This window comes from Abramis brama (assembly GCF_963993115.1).
Source record: "Abramis brama genome assembly, chromosome: 23".
NCBI classification, from domain to species: Eukaryota; Metazoa; Chordata; class Actinopteri; order Cypriniformes; family Leuciscidae; genus Abramis; species Abramis brama.
Genome location: NC_139985.1, coordinates 2,447,118 through 2,464,394, shown reverse-complemented (window position 1 = coordinate 2,464,394; position 17,277 = coordinate 2,447,118). Strand labels below are relative to the sequence as shown.

General features: G+C 35.1%; 3 protein-coding genes across 4 annotated transcripts in view; 2 read left to right on the top strand and 1 right to left on the bottom strand.

Moving 5' to 3' along the window:
- il17rd (interleukin 17 receptor D) overlaps positions 1-12,054 on the top strand; it is a 41,362-nt gene extending 29,308 nt beyond the window's left edge. The window contains exons 4-13 of the mRNA XM_084100962.1: positions 576-694; positions 823-943; positions 1,180-1,224; positions 1,359-1,510; positions 5,311-5,376; positions 5,767-5,821; positions 5,899-6,009; positions 7,256-7,440; positions 9,127-10,045; positions 11,213-12,054. Coding sequence (XP_083957088.1) covers positions 576-694; positions 823-943; positions 1,180-1,224; positions 1,359-1,510; positions 5,311-5,376; positions 5,767-5,821; positions 5,899-6,009; positions 7,256-7,440; positions 9,127-10,045; positions 11,213-11,334 — 1,895 coding nt within the window. The 3' untranslated portion in view covers positions 11,335-12,054. The remainder of the gene's footprint in view (positions 1-575; positions 695-822; positions 944-1,179; positions 1,225-1,358; positions 1,511-5,310; positions 5,377-5,766; positions 5,822-5,898; positions 6,010-7,255; positions 7,441-9,126; positions 10,046-11,212) is intronic.
- Positions 12,055-12,466: 412 nt separating this feature from the next.
- LOC311074398 (glycine N-acyltransferase-like protein 3) lies at positions 12,467-14,979 on the bottom strand. Its single transcript, XM_084100963.1, has 5 exons — positions 14,852-14,979; positions 14,636-14,743; positions 14,429-14,552; positions 14,216-14,339; positions 12,467-13,328 (listed from the first exon to the last, which is right to left on the bottom strand). Exons 1-5 carry the CDS (start codon positions 14,924-14,926, stop codon positions 12,902-12,904), a joined length of 858 nt encoding a protein of 285 aa, XP_083957089.1. The 5' UTR covers positions 14,927-14,979; the 3' UTR covers positions 12,467-12,901.
- Positions 14,980-15,033: 54 nt separating this feature from the next.
- LOC311074399 (cystatin-2) lies at positions 15,034-16,919 on the top strand. Of its 2 annotated transcripts, none has more exons than XM_084100965.1 (4): positions 15,034-15,510; positions 15,604-15,806; positions 15,885-15,998; positions 16,514-16,780. In XM_084100965.1, exons 2-4 carry the CDS (start codon positions 15,621-15,623, stop codon positions 16,589-16,591), a joined length of 378 nt encoding a protein of 125 aa, XP_083957091.1. In that variant the 5' UTR covers positions 15,034-15,510; positions 15,604-15,620; the 3' UTR covers positions 16,592-16,780. The 2 variants fall into 2 exon arrangements, with proteins under 2 accessions (XP_083957091.1, XP_083957090.1); XM_084100964.1 differs by having other exon boundaries at positions 15,073-15,510; positions 16,483-16,919.
- The last annotated feature ends 358 nt before the right edge of the window (positions 16,920-17,277 follow it).

Genomic DNA, 17,277 nt, shown 5'->3' with positions numbered 1-17,277 from the left:
ATATATTCAGTGTTTCACCCTGATGATGAACAACATGATTGCACCAGTTAACTGAGAATCTTAAAGGTACAATAGCAAAAAACAGCCTGTTTATGTCTATCAGAAAAAACGGAAAATGGGCAAAAAAGTTCAATTTACATTTTTGCGGCAATAAACCTTGACTATTAGAAATCAGTTCTAAGAAAAAAAAAAAAAAGCAAAAATATGTCCCTTTTAAATCTTTTTATAAACTCACACCAATTCACACCATTTACCTGAGAATCTTAAAGGTTCAGTAGAAAAAAGCCAATATACAGATAAGAAAGGGTGAAAAATGGCTATAAAAAGCTACATTTGGGGCAATAAACCTTGACTAACATTATAAATCAACAATAAAGTCCCTTTTAATGCTTTTTAGGATGTGATCTGTATTATAAACTTTATTGGCACAATGCAACTATGAATTTCTTAATAATTTATGCATTTTCAAAACTAAACCTGTCAGTTGCACATGTTTGCTGCAGTCATCTGGATTTATACTGTGCTTTTCTATTGTTTAAATCCCTGTATTTCACACAACCTGTTTGATCTGCTAGGTATTGAACATGTGAAAGGATTCAGAGTGTATCTGGAGGACAAGAATCCCGAGGGAAAACAGTGCCAGCACATGATCCTAAAGGATCCACGGCAGCTTAACTTCTCATACAAATCCATTGTAAGTGTTGTGTTCAACGAAACCGAATACATAGTAATATGGTTTATATCATACAAATTATTCACTGGAAAATGAAATTTTATGCTCATATTCATCTGTTTGGCACCATTTTGCATTTTTCCCAACAGAGGATGAGCTCACAGCCCTTCGCCGGTCTGGCTTTCGAGGCCGACTACATGGTCAGAATCGTGCCGTTTCCCACGTTCCTGAACGACAGCTTCTTTCCACCGTCGTTTCTGCGCACTAACAGTGAGTGTTAGCCCTGAAACACACCATGCATACTGGCCTTATTCTGTCCTACTTTTGAAACAATATTTAGTTTGATAAATTTTAAATATTCTGGTACACAAAATGACATTTACTTATTTTTACTGTAGGTTATAGTGTCATATTCTTACTTAATGGTTGTTTAAAATGACTTGACTGGTATGGAAAAGTTCAAAACATGAAGTAATTTCTCTTCCTGGTTCCTTGCGTTCTCACAGCTTGTGAAGTGCTTCTTGGCCCGGATAACCTCGTCTGCAAACCATGTGAGTTCTTTAGACAGAGAGAGAGGAAAAAAGATATCAAATCCAGTTCATCTGTTTTTGTTAACCAAGCTGTGAAACGGCCTGAACAGGGATCTTAAATAAAGCCGAAACTCTTCTTTCTCTTTCCCTGACAGTTTGGAAGCCCAAGATGCTGAATGTTTCTCAACTGGGATCTAATTTGCATGTTGTGTTTGACCACGCCCCTTCCACATTCGGCTTCTCCATCTACTACCTGTATTACAAGCTGCGACAGGAGGGGCCCTTCAGACTGAAGCGCTGCAAACCGGTGAGCGTTTTCACTTTGCATTTTTGCCTAATAGTTGCATTGGAGAATTCTGGCACAAATTCATAAGCATTTGCCTTCGGGTGAATTTTGAGATGCAAATGTTGTTGAAGGAATCGTTCACCCTAAAATGCGCGCTCTCGTGTTTATTACAGGAGTTAAGCAGTTACATCTGTTAGGCTTGCTTTAAAACGGGACTTTACAGCCGTCTGTGGTGTTTCACGATGCTGTATCGCACTTTTAAAACTCACATTTTCATTGGAAAATGTAATCAATCTATGCAAAGGAGTATGTTTTGAAATAGCCATAATTTTATTTTCACAACCATGAGGTCATTATCAAATGACCGCCCACATTTACATATTCAACGCTTCACCCTGATGAGGAACAACTTGAATTGCACCAGTGAACTGAGAGTCTTAAAGGTACAGTAGCAAAAAAAAAGCCAGTTTATTCAGATCAGAAAAGTTGGAAAATGGCCATAAAAACTGCATTTACATTTTTAGGGCAATAAACATTGACTAAAATTCTAAATCAAATCCTAGATTTGTCCCTTTTAATGCCTTTTAGGATGTCATCTATTTTGTAAACTTGAATTGCACCAGTTAACTGACTATCTTAAAGGTACAGTAGCAAAAACAGCCTGTTTATTCAGATCTGAAAGGGTAGAAAATGACCATAAAAAGCTACTTTTTACATTACTGTGGCAATAAACCTTGATGAACATTATAGATAAAATCCAAGATAAAACAATATTCAGCAATTTGTTCCTTTTAATGCTTTTTAAAACGTGATATAAACTTGAATTGCACCTGTGAACTGAGAGTCTTAAAGGTACAGTAGCACAAAAGAAAAGCCTGTTTATTCAGATCAGAAAAGGTGGAAAAATGGCCATTAAAACTACATTTATATTTTTAGGGCAATAAACATTGACAAAAATTCTAAATAAAATCCTAGATTTGTCCCTTTTAGGATGCAATCTATTTTGTAAACTTGAATTGCACCAGTTAACTGACAATCTTAAAGGTACAGTAGTAAAAACAGCCAGTTTATTCAGATCTGAAAGGGTAGAAAATGACCATAAAAAGCTACTTTTTACATTATTGTGTCAATAAACCTTGACGAACACTATAGATAAAATCCAATATTAAACAATATTCAGCAATTTGTTCCTTTTAATGCTTTTTAAAACGTGATATAAACTTGAATTGCACCTGTGAACTGAGAGTCTTAAAGGTACAGTAGCAAAAAAAGCCTGTTTATTCGGATCAGAAAGAATGGAAAATGTCTGTAATTGTGGATAAGAATGGATAACTGTAATTGTCTGCATACTCTGTTAGCGCTGAAGCTTTGCACACACACACACACATGGAGTTCCTCTGGCTGGAAGTGAGATGTTCAGGGTTAACGCTCCCAGCAGCGTGTAATGTTCTTCCCAGACTGCTGGAGTAATATATAGTCGTGTCTGTTGAATGGTCCTGCAGACTTGAACCTCGCAGAGCCGCTCTGAACGCTCGCGCCACACGGGAGACGTACAACTGCTGCTTTCCACGCTTTGGTTGTGATTGAAACGGAAATGCTTTCACAGCCGCACTTCGTCACATAGGAACTGTGCTGGGAGTTAGAGGACGCTATCTGTCTTTCTTTTTGGCTGAAGACGCGTGTTTTTTTGGGTTCAGGAATAACTCTCTTAAAGGGAGAGTTCAGCCAGAAATGGCTCACCATCATGTAATTTCAAACGCATTTGACTTTCCTCTGTGAAACACAACAGGAGAAGTGTGTTCATGCTTTTCCATACGGAGAAATTTAAGCGAATGGGAAATGATGCTGTTAGACTCCAAAAACAAAACAAACAAAAAATTTAAAGAATATCCGTTTATCTATGACAGGAATTTAAAACAGTGATAATAATAATAATAATTATTATTATAAAATAATAAATAAATAAATAATATGTAATAAGTACTACTACTACTAATAGAATATAATAATGATAATTAATAATAATTATTAATATTATTAAATAATAAGAAATAAATGTCACTACTAAAATTAATGATAATAATAATAATAATTATTATTTATTACTTATTTAGTACAACAACAACAACAATAATTGTTATTATTATTAGTTAGATATATTAGTAGTATTAGTAATAGGGGTTGTGGTAGTAGTAGTATTTATTACTGACTATTTAATAATAATAATAATGATAATAATAATAATAATAATAATAATAATACGTAATAAATACTACTACTAAAATTATTATTTATAATACTAATAATAATTGTCATTATTATGAATTATTATTGTTATTATTATATTTATTATTAGTAGTAGAAGTATTTATTATTATTTATTGATTATTTAGTATTTTATTATTAATAACAATAGCAATAAATGTTATTATTAATGATTATATTTATTATTAGTTGTAATAGTGGTAGTAGTAGTAATAGTAGTATTTATTACTTATTATTTAATAATAATGATTATTATTATTTTTAGTAATAAATACTAAGTAATAAATATGACTACTAAAATGATTATTATTAATAATAATTGTTATTATCATATTATATTATTTATTATTATTCATTATTATTTATAAATTTAGTATTTTATTATTAATAATATTTGTTATAATGATCAAATTATAGTATTTATTATTCATTATTATTTATTAATTATTTAGTATTTTATTATTAATAATAACAATAATTGTTATTATTCATTATTATATCTATTATTAGTAGTAGTTGTAGTGGTATTTATTATTTTATTATTATTATGCATTTTACTAACTCAAAGTGATATAAGCACATTAAACACAATGAAGTTCACTTATACACCAAATAATACGATAACAAGAAATGCAAGTTAATTAAGGACAGAAAGAGAAACGATGCGATCGAGTGTGAGGACATGCTGTGCCTCCTGTACACTGTGACTGAAATCACAATGCTGGGCTTTATTATTTCGAGGTGTTTCATGTCCGTGTCACTTTGGAACATGACCTGGTTCTTTTGAAACATATTTCTCACATATTAAAGGGTGTCAAAGCATTGTCCTGGCTCTTTTCAGAAGAGCACAGCGCTCGTATCTGTGGCCGGGCCGTCCGGCATTGTTAGTTCGATAATAGATGGAGGTGAAATCTGAGGTGTGCGACGTCACCGACGGGGGATTCCAGGGTCACACTCTCAGATCACGCTTCCCACCGTCGCTGTCTGAGGAACAATCCCTCTTTATGAATGCATCTGACATTAGAGGTATATTGAGGTGTAAGGTTATATGCATTTGAGTGCATTAGAAGCCTTACGTTAGCGGATAGCATCAGTAAACGTGCAAAAGTTTGCATTCTTGCTTATGCAAGTAATCATGAAGTTTAATGTTAACCTTAGTGAAGTGACTGGGTCAGCGGTTTATCTAGCGTTTTCTGGCTTTGTTCTCAAAGTAATGCATGTTTATTAGAAAGAGAAATCAGTGCCGATGTGTCCGTTTTTCAAAAATACTGTATATAAATCATGATAATTGGATTGATTTTTTTTTTTAAAGATTGCATCTTTTTGCAAAGCTGAATATCAAGTGATGGAAAAATAGTAGGCAAGAGTTTAGAAATGCATTTAAGATATATTTAAAAAAGTTGGTGCCAGTTATTAACTTACACATTTGTTAATGAAGGGCACAAAAGATACTGTATAAATGTGATTCAATACATCATATTTTCATTGCACTGAACATTGCATGTAGTTTTACATAAAATGCATTAGATATTGATGTTAAAAATGTGTTTTTGCAGGAGCAAAATGGCTTCAAAACAACATGTGTTTTACAAGACGTCACTCCAGGAACATATGCAATAGAGGTGAGAGCGTTTATTATATCATATAAAAATAGTTTCATTTAAACACTTTTTTTAAAAGTCGAACTCAGTAGAACAAATTCACTTTCTGGTAACACTTTACAATAAGGTTTATTAGTTAACTACATTAGTTAGCATGAACTAATAATGAACCGCACTTATACAGCATTTATTAATCTTTACTAATGCTTTATTAAAATCTTGTTAGCATTAGTTAATGCACTGTGAACCAACATGAACAATGAACAGCTGAATTTGTATTAACTAACGTTAACAAAGAATAACAAATATAGTAACAAATGTATTGCTCATTGTAAATTAATGTTAGTTAATACATTAACTAATGAACCTCATTGCATATTTAATTAATTACCCACTTTCTTATTCCTGCAGCTTCGTGATGACAACAACACGACCAGAAGACAGACGCAGTATCACGTGAGCCAAGGTAACGGACTCTTGTGAAGAGAAAGGAAGGTCCTGGACTTGTTGGACTCGATCTGATGTTGTGTGTGTTTGTTGCAGTGCATTCCCCGTGGGCCGGCCCGATCCGAGCCATGGCCATCACCGTCCCACTGGTCATCATGTCGGCCTTCGCCACCCTCTTCACCGTCATGTGTCGCAAGAAACAGCAAGGTGTGTGTCCGTCATTAGCCAGTTCTCCGGTTCCTCGCAGACTTGCTTTTGTCCAGTATCTGTAAAGCGATCTCTGTAATCTCACGGCATTCACAAGGATTAATGGATGATGGAATCTAAGCGCTTTCTGTTGCAGCTCAGGTTGATCCAGACAAAAGAAACTCCTGTTAGTAACGCATGTTTGTTTGTAATTACACGTGTGTGTCCTTCAGAATCGCTGAAATAACTCTTCTGATTCTTATGCTTTTAGTTATAGGATGTTTTCTAATAACTATGGCATTTTAACCCTCATCCTTCCCTTTAATTTTATTTATTTATTTTTAAATTGAGTGTTCATCAGAGGGATCCAAGACCTTAGGACTTTTGTTGCACTTGAACCACGAATACACACACAGACATTTTTTTAAATGGTTTCGAGGAGTTTTGTGGTTGAAATGTAAAAAAAGTAACAAATCCTTCGCTCACGGGTCAATTTGACCCCCATAGGAATGAATGTAATGCGAGGAATGCTTCAGTACACAGAAAAAACTACAAATGCTCAAAATTCAAACTAAAAATGCTAAAACTTCTTTTTATAAAGAAAATATTTATAATGTCTACTTTATCTGAATGCATACTGAATAGAAATGACTTTAGGACCCAGCGGAAACAGCTCATTTGCTCCATCTAGTGGCAAGAGTCAAGTTTGTTTTCCACAAGAGCGAGTCGGCAAAGACACTTAATGTAAGATATTTTGAGCTGAATTAAAATGGTTATGCATGAAATTGTGAGTTATTTTGAATTCAAGTTGAAAGAATGTGCTTAAATTACTATTTATTTATTTATTATTTATTGATTAAATCTAGTCATTTAAAGGTAAATAAAATAAAAAGTAACAAAAAAATCTCCCAAAAAAATTGCATTAAAAAAATATTATCAAAATGAAATAAAATAAGCTTTCTGGACAAAAAAACAAATGCAGTGTAATTTTAGGGCTTCGGGTCATTTTGACCCACGAGGGGAAAGATGTGTTACAAAGCGCGAGGGAAGGATGAGGGTACGCTGAAAATTGAGTTGCAAAGGTGGATGAGGACGGATGCAAGACAAAAACACATGTTTCTCTGACATGGACAAATTAGGCTTTACTTTCAGTGCTCTAAGAGGAGTACTCATATGGAAACAATGAATGCACTTTTTTTTCCCACTCGCTTCAAATCTCATTTGATCCCGGTTAGATTCACGTCTCTGATCTGGAATTCCTCTGCAGAAAACATCTACTCCCACCTGGACGAGGAGAGTTCGGAGTCTTCGTCTCTGACCACAGCGCTGAACGCCGACAGGCCCTGGCCGAGACCCAAGATCTTCATCTGTTACTCCAGCAAAGACTGTCCCAAACATCTCGCTGTCATCCAGAGCTTTGCCTTCTTCCTGCAGGACTTCTGCGGGTGTGAGGTGAGGCTTTGCCTTGATGTGTGTTCAAATTCATGTACTGGGAATACTGGGGTCAGTAAAACCACGTCATATAGAGTTGGAGAACAGGTTTGTAATGTGTATGTGTGTGGATGGCGCCACCTAGTGGCAGTTAGTTTGGTTATTCCACAAATAATAATAAATGTATCCTATTTAACTTTATTAATGCATGTTCCTGGTTATGTGCATGATTCATTAGTGTTTGTTTTTTACAATATTAGCTGGTAACACTTTACAGTTAGGTCTACATTAGTGAACATGAGCAATGAAGGTGAAATAAAACTGACAACCATCTTCCCATATTTGTAATGAGAAGTGTTATCGGATAACAAAAGAGGAGCTTTATGGTTATTTTCTGCCAAAATAAAAGCTCTATAGTTTAATGTTTGACAGCAAAGAAATTAAGACCGACATAAATGTGTTGTAATTTTACTGTTTATTATTTATTATAATGATTATTATTATTATTAAATGCGCATTACAATTTACAAAGGTATTATTACAATAATTCTTTATTGATTAGTTTAATTTCTCATTTAAATAATGATAAAATAGTTTGAATATATATATATATATATATATATATATATATATATATATATAAATATTATAGTAAATCTTTTTATTTGACAGTAAAATAGTTATACATTTCTTTATTGATTAGTTTATTATTATTATTAAAAGCTTGTTACAATATTACTTTATTGAATAGTGTTTTTCTTATAATCAAAAATTATGCTAAAATATTATTTTGAATAATAACTAGTAGTAGTATTTATTTTATTTTACAGTTGATTTCTACACTTGATTTTACACATTTCTTTATTGATAAATGTTTTATAAATTAATAATCATTTAAATAATAATAAAAAAAATATTTTTTTACCAGTAGCAGTAGTAGTATTGATGTTATTACTGTTATTAATATATAGTCATATTGAATGGGGAAAACTTTTCTTTTTTTGTCCAGCTGATCACAAAAACGCCTCTCTGTGTGCATTTGTGGGAAACTTGAATGCTTTTAAAGGGATATTTCACAGCTGGAAAGATGAATGTGTATTTAAATTGGGTCATTTATGTAGTAGAAATGTGAAATTATTTTAGAAGTTGGTGCCTTCTAGTCTGAGAAAAGCCAGAAAATGTATTTTTGGCTCATGTTGATGAAAGACAACAACTCCCAGAATGCACTTGCTTCGCTGCCCTACGAGGACACTCCCAAGCCACGCCTACCGGTTACAGAGGGCAGTGTCGGGAGAAATGATACAACTAGGCTACTAGTGACTCGAAACTGAAGAGACGGCGCGTTATCGTGAGATCCCCCTATGGGCGGGTTGAACACATGCGGGACGAGCTCCTCCTACTGGCTGGAGTCTCTCGCCTCTGGACACAAAAGCCTCTGATGATGAAGATAAATGACGATTTTTGCGTCATCTGAGGTTTTTTTCCAGACACACAATACAGAAATCTCTCGTCTCAGGGGGACATGAGGGAGGGAAGCACGGTCACTCGAAAATACTACCGGGTTTCTACTGATACAAAGCTTAATGCTAATCGGTGAAGTATCCCTTTAAGTGAAATTAAAACTTGACACTTAACCTCAAGTCATGGTCTAAAAGTGTGTAAGAGTGCATGATGTACTTCAGATGTGTTGTTGTGTGTGATGTGCAGGTGTCTCTGGATCTGTGGGAGCATCTGGAGATCTGTAAGGAGGGTCAGATGGCCTGGCTGAGCCGGCGCATCGACGAGGCTCACTTCATCATCACCGTCTGCTCCAAAGGTCTGAAGTATTTCGTGGAGAAAAGACACCGCAAGGGCAAGGCCACATCGAAGGAGAACAACCGAGAACCGAGCGCTAGCGGAGACGCCGGGAACAGCAGGGATCTGTTCATCGTAGCCACAGCCATCATCTCAGAGAAGCTCAAAGATGTGCATCAGAAGTCCTCCGATCTCTCGCGCTTCATGGCGGTTTACTTCGACTACTCTCACGAGAGCGACGTGCCGACTTCCCTCAGCCTGGCGCCGAAGTTAAAACTAATGGATCAGCTTCCTCAACTCTTCGCCCGACTTCACTCGCGCCAGCTTAGCCTGACCGACCGCGAGCCACAGCCACCGAACATCAGCAAACGCAACTACTTCCGGAGCAAGTCGGGCCGCTCGCTGTACGTGGCCATCTGTAACATGCACCAGCACATCGATCAGGAGCCCGACTGGTTCGAGAAGCAGCTCATGCCGGCGCCCGCGCCCAATAAACGCGCCGTTCCACTTCCTGAATCCGGGCTGGTCCTGAACGAGGTGAGACTGAAACATCCCTCGGAGAGCGACGTCCCGGTGAGGATCCTCTCGCTGAGTCTGTCTCGGGATGATCTCGGGGAAGGATCGTCGGGTCAGGACGTGGGTTTGTCCGGGCCGGTTCCGGTTCTTCACATGGATGGATCCGCCAGTCCACCGGAGATGCCCAGAGACTCCGGGATCTATGATTCATCCGTGCCCTCGTCCGAACTCTCCATCCCGCTGATGGAGGGACTCTCCCCGGATCACGCCGACACCTCGTCTCTGGCCGACAGCGTGTCCTCCTCCTCGGGACTGGGTAGGAATTTAACATTTATTTGTAGAATAATATTCCCTTTTTTTTTAAATGACACATTTATACAGAATTCTGTATTTTCAAATGCAACATCATTCCAAACTTCTTCCCAGTTTGTTTATAAAGAGGAGCTTTACGGTTTCTCGGAGGTTTCCACCAAAATAAAAGAAATTATTTCAGCCAGAAATATTATCATCATCATTTTACTGCTGTTTTGTAAAATAAAATGACTATTATTTTTTACATTGCAATAGTAATATATTTCTTTATTAATTACTTTGATTTTTCTCATTTAAATAATGAAAAAGTTTTTAATAATAATACTAATATTTATTATTATGATTTAATAAATTTTCTTTTACTTTACAGTAGTATTTTTGCTATAGTATAATTTCTTTGATTCATTTTGTAATTGAAATGCTAAAATAAAATATTTTGAATATTATTGTTTTTAATAATAATAGTTATAATAGTGATTAATAAATGCTAATTTTTATTTTTAAACTGCAATAGTAATATATTTCTTTATTGAATAGTTAAATGATTTAAATAATGATCCAATTAAAATACTATTTTTAATAATAATAATGATATTTATTATAATGACTTTTATTTTTACATTACATTAGTATTATTGCAATGGTAATATTTCTTATATTAATATATTATTAATATTATTACAATGGTAATATTTCTTATAGTAATATTATTTTAATATTATTGATTAGTTACATTTTTAGAATTTTAATAATAAAATTATTTGATATGATATAATGATATTTTGAATATTTTTATTGATATTATTGTTATTATTAAATAGTAAATAGTGAATCTGATAATATTCCTATTCACAGATTCGTCCTGAATTCAAGCGTATGCATTCTGGATATTTAATATTAATATTTGGTAGCGGTTTCAGCAATTAGTTAGATTGTAGTATGCACTGTTTACTACATATTACCACATATATAAGATTCAGACAGTTTTGCTTCAGCATCGAGAGAATGGGGACATATTATGTGACATTTTACAGCACTTTTAAATCCATTCTGCAGATTTTTATCTTGATAAGTAGATATAGATGCACTTTCAGATCGAGGTCTGCTGCACTTTCAGCCTGTTGACGATCGTGTGTGTGTGTGTGTGTGTGTGTGTGTGTGTGTGTGACAGGAGACGAGGAGCCCCCTGCTGTCAGCTCTCTGCACTGCTCAGGACACACCATCTGTAAGGCAGAGCTCCATCACAACATCCATCATCACAGTGAAGGACTCGTGACCACAGCCTCCACCTAGTGGCCGTTCACTGAACTTGCATCGCCACTTTAATTTCTAAACATGCCAAGCTGCCAACATTAAACCCCCTTCATCAGGGAATACCTTTGACGGACTAGATCTTAAGGGATTGGACATTGCAGTGTCTGAAATCTGCAGGTTGTTTGTCGAGGCGCTTTTTAACCAAAGTGGTTGTGTACTAGGTATGCAACTGAGTTTGTGTTTGCATTACAGCTGTGTGTGTTACTACAAAAGAACAGATGTCATTCAGACCTTCTTGCCTTAACTGGGTTTCCGTGAACCTGTGACCGTTTAACATGTCATTTCACTTTAATTTATTGCATTAACAGGCTCCAGTTGTGTGGTGTTCACTGCAGACGTGTGTAGATCAGCACTTTGTGTTCGTCACATTAGCCCTGGTATCGTTTCACTGAAGCTGTTTTGAGGTAACGAGCATATCAAGAGCTTTTTAATGATTTTAGGCCTTTTTTTTTTAAATGGACCTTAAAAAAAAGTTTCAGAAATGCATAAACAGATTAGCGTAGGTTATGGCAAAGGGAAGTACAAGCTAAAAAAAAAAATTGAGATGTGCCATTTCTATTTGTGTACTCTGTTTTATCCAGGTTTTGTACAGTTTTTATTAGAATATTAGAAGTGATTTCTACATTATATAAACTTTGTACTGTTTTATAGTACTCTAATGTAGGAGATACGACTTAATAAAACTAAGATTTATATGCATTGTGACTGTGAGTTATTACTGAAGTGTTTTAGGAAAAATGCTTGAATAATCTCAGGATGCTAAAAGAATATGTAAAAGGTTTTGTTCAAAATAACACACTACCATACTATTCTTACTACGTACACAGTATATACTGCTTTAAACAGTTTGCAGATGTTTGAATGCTAGAAATATGCATAAAAAATTAAATTACATATAATGAAGAGGTGTTTGAAACCTCCAGTAACATTTTAAGTGATTTATATTTGTATATATGCAGATTTTATTTTAAGCTAAGTAAATAAATAATAAAGAGACAATTAAAACCTCCATAGTGACATTTTGAAGTTTGCATTCTCACTTGCATATGTGCATATTTTTATATATTAGAAATATGCATATAAAAATAAAAAAGAATATATATTTTTATTTGCATAAATGCATATTTATTTTCTATGCTACAAATATGCATTAAAAATTAAAGTAATATAATACAAATAATGAAGAGGTGATTTAAACTCCTAAGTGACATTAAATGATTTATATTTATGCTAGAAGTCATGAAATAAATAGAAATATGGATATAAATGATAAAATATAACAAATATTTAAGTGATTAAAAACTTTGAGTGACATTTCAAGTGAATTTGTATTTGCAGATTTGTTGAATTCTATAAATATGCATTTAATGTATTATCTTTTTCGTGTGCGTGCGTGTGTGTGTGTGTGTGTGTGTGTGTGTGTATAAGTGATTAAAAACTCCAGTGATATTTTAAGTGATTTAAATTTGCATATATACAGATTTTTTTTTAACATATAATGAAGGGGATATTAAAAACTTCAGAATGACATTTGAAGTGATGATTTTTATTTCTTGACCTGTCGATTATTGAGCTCAAACCACACAGCCCTGTAATTCAGTGAGCGCTGGAACCCCAGCGATGTGAAAAGCTTGAAGGAAGTGTCGTTCTCCTCTTCCACGAAGCAATACACAGGGTGTCCTCGCTCCAGGAGCGTTCTGGCCATCTTACACACCAGTGACTTGCCGTAGCCTTTACCTCTGTGTTGTGGTAATGTATAAAGTAAACCAAGAGCAGCGTGTTGGTACACGAGGAGCCAAGACACGGGCTCAGTGCCGCCCTCCTCCATCACACAGAGTGAAGGATTATGGGAGATGTAGTTCAGCACTGAGTTATAGCTGTTACGGTCTCCGCCATACTTCCATGTGTTGTTCACCAGATGAGCGTGAGCTGCGCTGAGCGGAAGAAACCTGACTCCAGCCGAACTCAAATCACTGAAGAGAAATGAGAAAATGCCAAATATTAAATCAAGGGAAATTTAAGACAACTCTGTGCAAGAACAAGGTTTTGAAAATGTTCCCATCATCTCCAATTTCCAAAGTTCCCACTTCTAACGTTTAATGTTCCCTTTCCCATTTCTAATGTTCCCATTTCTAACATCCCCAGTTCCCATTTCTAATGTTCCCATTTCTAACGTTCCCACTTGCAATTTGCAAATGTTCCCATTTCCATTTATTGTTCCCATTTTATTGGAAACAATAAAATGTGCTAACTTCATTTAGAGAAACCCTGCAAAAATCGCAAAACTATGAAATTAAGTGATATATGTGAGATAAAAAGTAATTTATGATTTAAAAAGTCATAATTATGACATAAAAAGTCAAAATTATGACATAAAAAGTCAATGACATTAATGATGACAGTCATGATTATATGAAAAGTCGAAATGATGACAGAAATGATGACATGAAGTCGTATTTATGAGAAGAAAATTGAAATTAACATATCAAGTCATATTAATTAATAATGTTTTCATAATTAACATTTTCATTTCATGAAGTTATGAGATGAAAAGTTGAAATTGACATAAAAAGTGAAAATATGACACCATAAATTGATACTTAAGTCATAATTATGACCATCATAATCTCACTTTTAATCTCATAATTTTTACTTTGTATGTCATAATTATGATTCAGTATTTCGACTGTTCACATTTCTTATGTGGCAGAAATGGGCTTCCATAAGAAACAAGCTTCCATACAAAATATAAAATAAATGGAAATTATAACAGCTGATATATAATATTTCTTCAGTGGGTGTATGAACATGTTTTGTGTCAGCCTGTGTTGATAAAGAGGATGATTTGATGGTGATGTACCTGTCTTTACACTGCAGCTGCTCTGCGTCCTGCAACATTAACACATTCATCACTTGAACTTTCCAAGGAAGTCCATGTTGATCCGCAAACTCCTGAGCCGCTTCTGAATGCCGGATGTCTAGCTCTTTATCAGACAACAGGTTAGTGCATGTTTCGTTTAACCACAGTCAACTACAGGAGTTTACTCAGCGAATAGAGTGTGTGTGTGTGTACCTGCCAGTAATGTGAATGAGTCTTTATTGATCACACCAGGTGTGTCTAGAAAGTTCCTCAGGCTGGCTTTGCTCTTTGAGTAGATGCTGTATATGTTGAAATCTCCTTCCCGGTCATTTGTGCCCTGCAACAGTAATGTTTTTACATTTGCTTTGGTTTCATTAAAGTGGAAAATCATAAATGTCTGGATTTGTAAAATGACATTACCTGAACTTTCGGTTTGCAAATAATGACAGTGAAATCTGGCCACTGGTCTGCAATAACCTGCAGATTGTGAGGTTTCCCTCTGTTTATGTTGAATATACAGCCATAAACCTGGAAAACAAGGCATTATCAGCCGCTGCTCTTGAAGAAGTGAAACTAAAAGCATTGTGGGAATATGATTTCAGTATAAAGCAAAATAACTTTCTAGAATCTCCACACCTTGATGGACTCGGGGAAAAACTGCTTTAAAACGCTCTCAGCCTGTGTGAGTTCCTCAGTCCTGAGAACGATCATCCTGTGGCGTTCCGACGATCACGGAAATCACAAGATCCAAAGATGAATCTGCCAAATAATAATAAGGAAGTGTTTTAAAAGTCTCAGCAGCTGCGCGTTTCAGACTCACACATTACAGCAGTTAAATGGTGGATTATACTGTAGAAGTTATCATTTGCATTTCTATCAAATATTAACTTTCATGCTGTTAAACTAAAGTGGTTTGCATGTGTTTATTTGTGCTAAATACGAGCAGCTGGCCGGATTATACTGGTCAGGCTGGTTTGGTTTGATAGTTTTGGGCACTCTGAAACCAGTTTACACCATGAAAACCAGCATAAAGCTGTTTTCCCCAGCAAGAATCGCTCCTTGAGGGTTTTTCAGCAGGAGATCTGCTAGACCGCTGCTAGTCTGATCGGGTCCTGGGCTGGTCACGTGACCTCAGATGACGCGCATCATCAGCTGCAGTGAAGAACAGATTTCTGCGATGGAAAAGCTTTGCATCTCTTCTAGTGTTTGAGTCAGCGAGATGAACTCAAGCATGGGCGTCTCTCATCAGCAGAATGCAGAAACACGAGAAGCTTTTCACTGACGAATAAACAGAGGTGTGTTAAACCGTCTGTGTTTTATGGCCATTAATGTTTCCACCCTCATGCTGACACACACCTAGATGATTTTGACTGCTTTTGTTCCCACAGATTCGGATCCTGCCAGGATGGTTTGCATTCTGATCCTCTTTGCATCCATTTTCTCAGCTCTTATTGTTTCAGGGGAAGGCATGTTAGAAAATTACAACAGTAATGTCATCAGCGTGGCGAACTTTGCCATGAACTTCCACAATCGCAGGAGTAGCTACCCGTACGCGTTTAAAGTGGTGGACATCATATCAGACACGACTCAGGTAAGTGTCGTGTTCATCACGTGACGCACATCTGCTGTACTCTGGTGGATTTGCTAATAGTGTGTGTGTTTGTTGCAGCTGTTTCCTCCTGCACGGGTTAAACACATGTTACAGATCCAGGCTGAAGAGACTGTGTGTGAGAATCAGGCGAGTGTGAATCTGACACACTGTGCTTTACAGGCTAACGCTGAGGTGAGACATTACATCTCATCAGAGTTCAGAGTTTGTATTTTCTGGTGTTTTGTGATGCATTTTAATAAATATAGAATCTTTTTTTGGGACAAGTGAAGAGCACTACTACAGAAATTTAACATTTTCTGGTTATGTACATATATTTGAGGCATATGCAGTTTGAACCCCAGTGTAAATGTTAAACTGTACTATTTGCATTTTGGGCAATGCAATAATGTAAGGTAATGCAAAGCAGTAATGCAAAGCAATAATGCAAATCAATAATTCAATGCAATGCAATAATGAAAATCAATAATTCATTGCAATGCAATAATTTTGCATGTAATTGAATGTGTAATTGAAATTATGTGAACAAATGTATAATAATTTTTGCATGCATTTTGATTGAAATGTGAATATATAAATATACTATATATATATATATATATATATATATATATATATATATATATATATATATATATATATTTCTTGTTTTCCTCAGAACATGACGTGCTCCTTCACTGTCCTTGCAGTGCCAGGAAACGACTACATCCCCAAACGAATGCTGTCAGATCACTGTGCCTGAGGATTATGATGGAGGTGTTTCCTAATGCTGGAGTGTTGTCAGCGGTGCATGCTTTATTAATGTGTGCCTCATATACTTTGTGGTATGTTAACAATACGCATCACTATCAGAATTTTAAAATATGTTTGAAGCATTTCATAAGCTGTCATTTTCAACTTTACTTAAAAGCCTGTATTTCTCTAAAAAAAATAAAATAAAATGCTAATAGTCTCATAGCCTTGAATCTTTTTGTCTGTATTTTAGTGATTTAACATATTTGTAATTTATCAAACTAATAATAGAAATAGTTGAGATTTCAGAAAGACAGTTGTCTATGTTTAATATTTATATAAACTATGAGCATATGGCTTGGGGCGACATGAGGTTGTGGATGTTTTTGAGGCACTTGTCAGCCATTAGTGGAACATTTAAATGTAAATATAAATCTAAACATTGTAAATGTAACATTTAAAACTATCTATTGTAAATATCTGGTGTGATATAAATTCTAAATATAAAATATATCTTCAAATAATAAACCTAAAAAAATAAGTAAGCAATTGTGACCCTTACTTGGTCATAAGCAATACTCTTTTGAGCAACTAGACTAGAGTTACAGTCTCCATCTTCAATTTTCTATAGCAAATTAGCTCTATGAATTATTAATAATCAATAATAACTTGTTATAATTGATTATGAATATTTGGATCAGTTAATATAATTAACTTAATG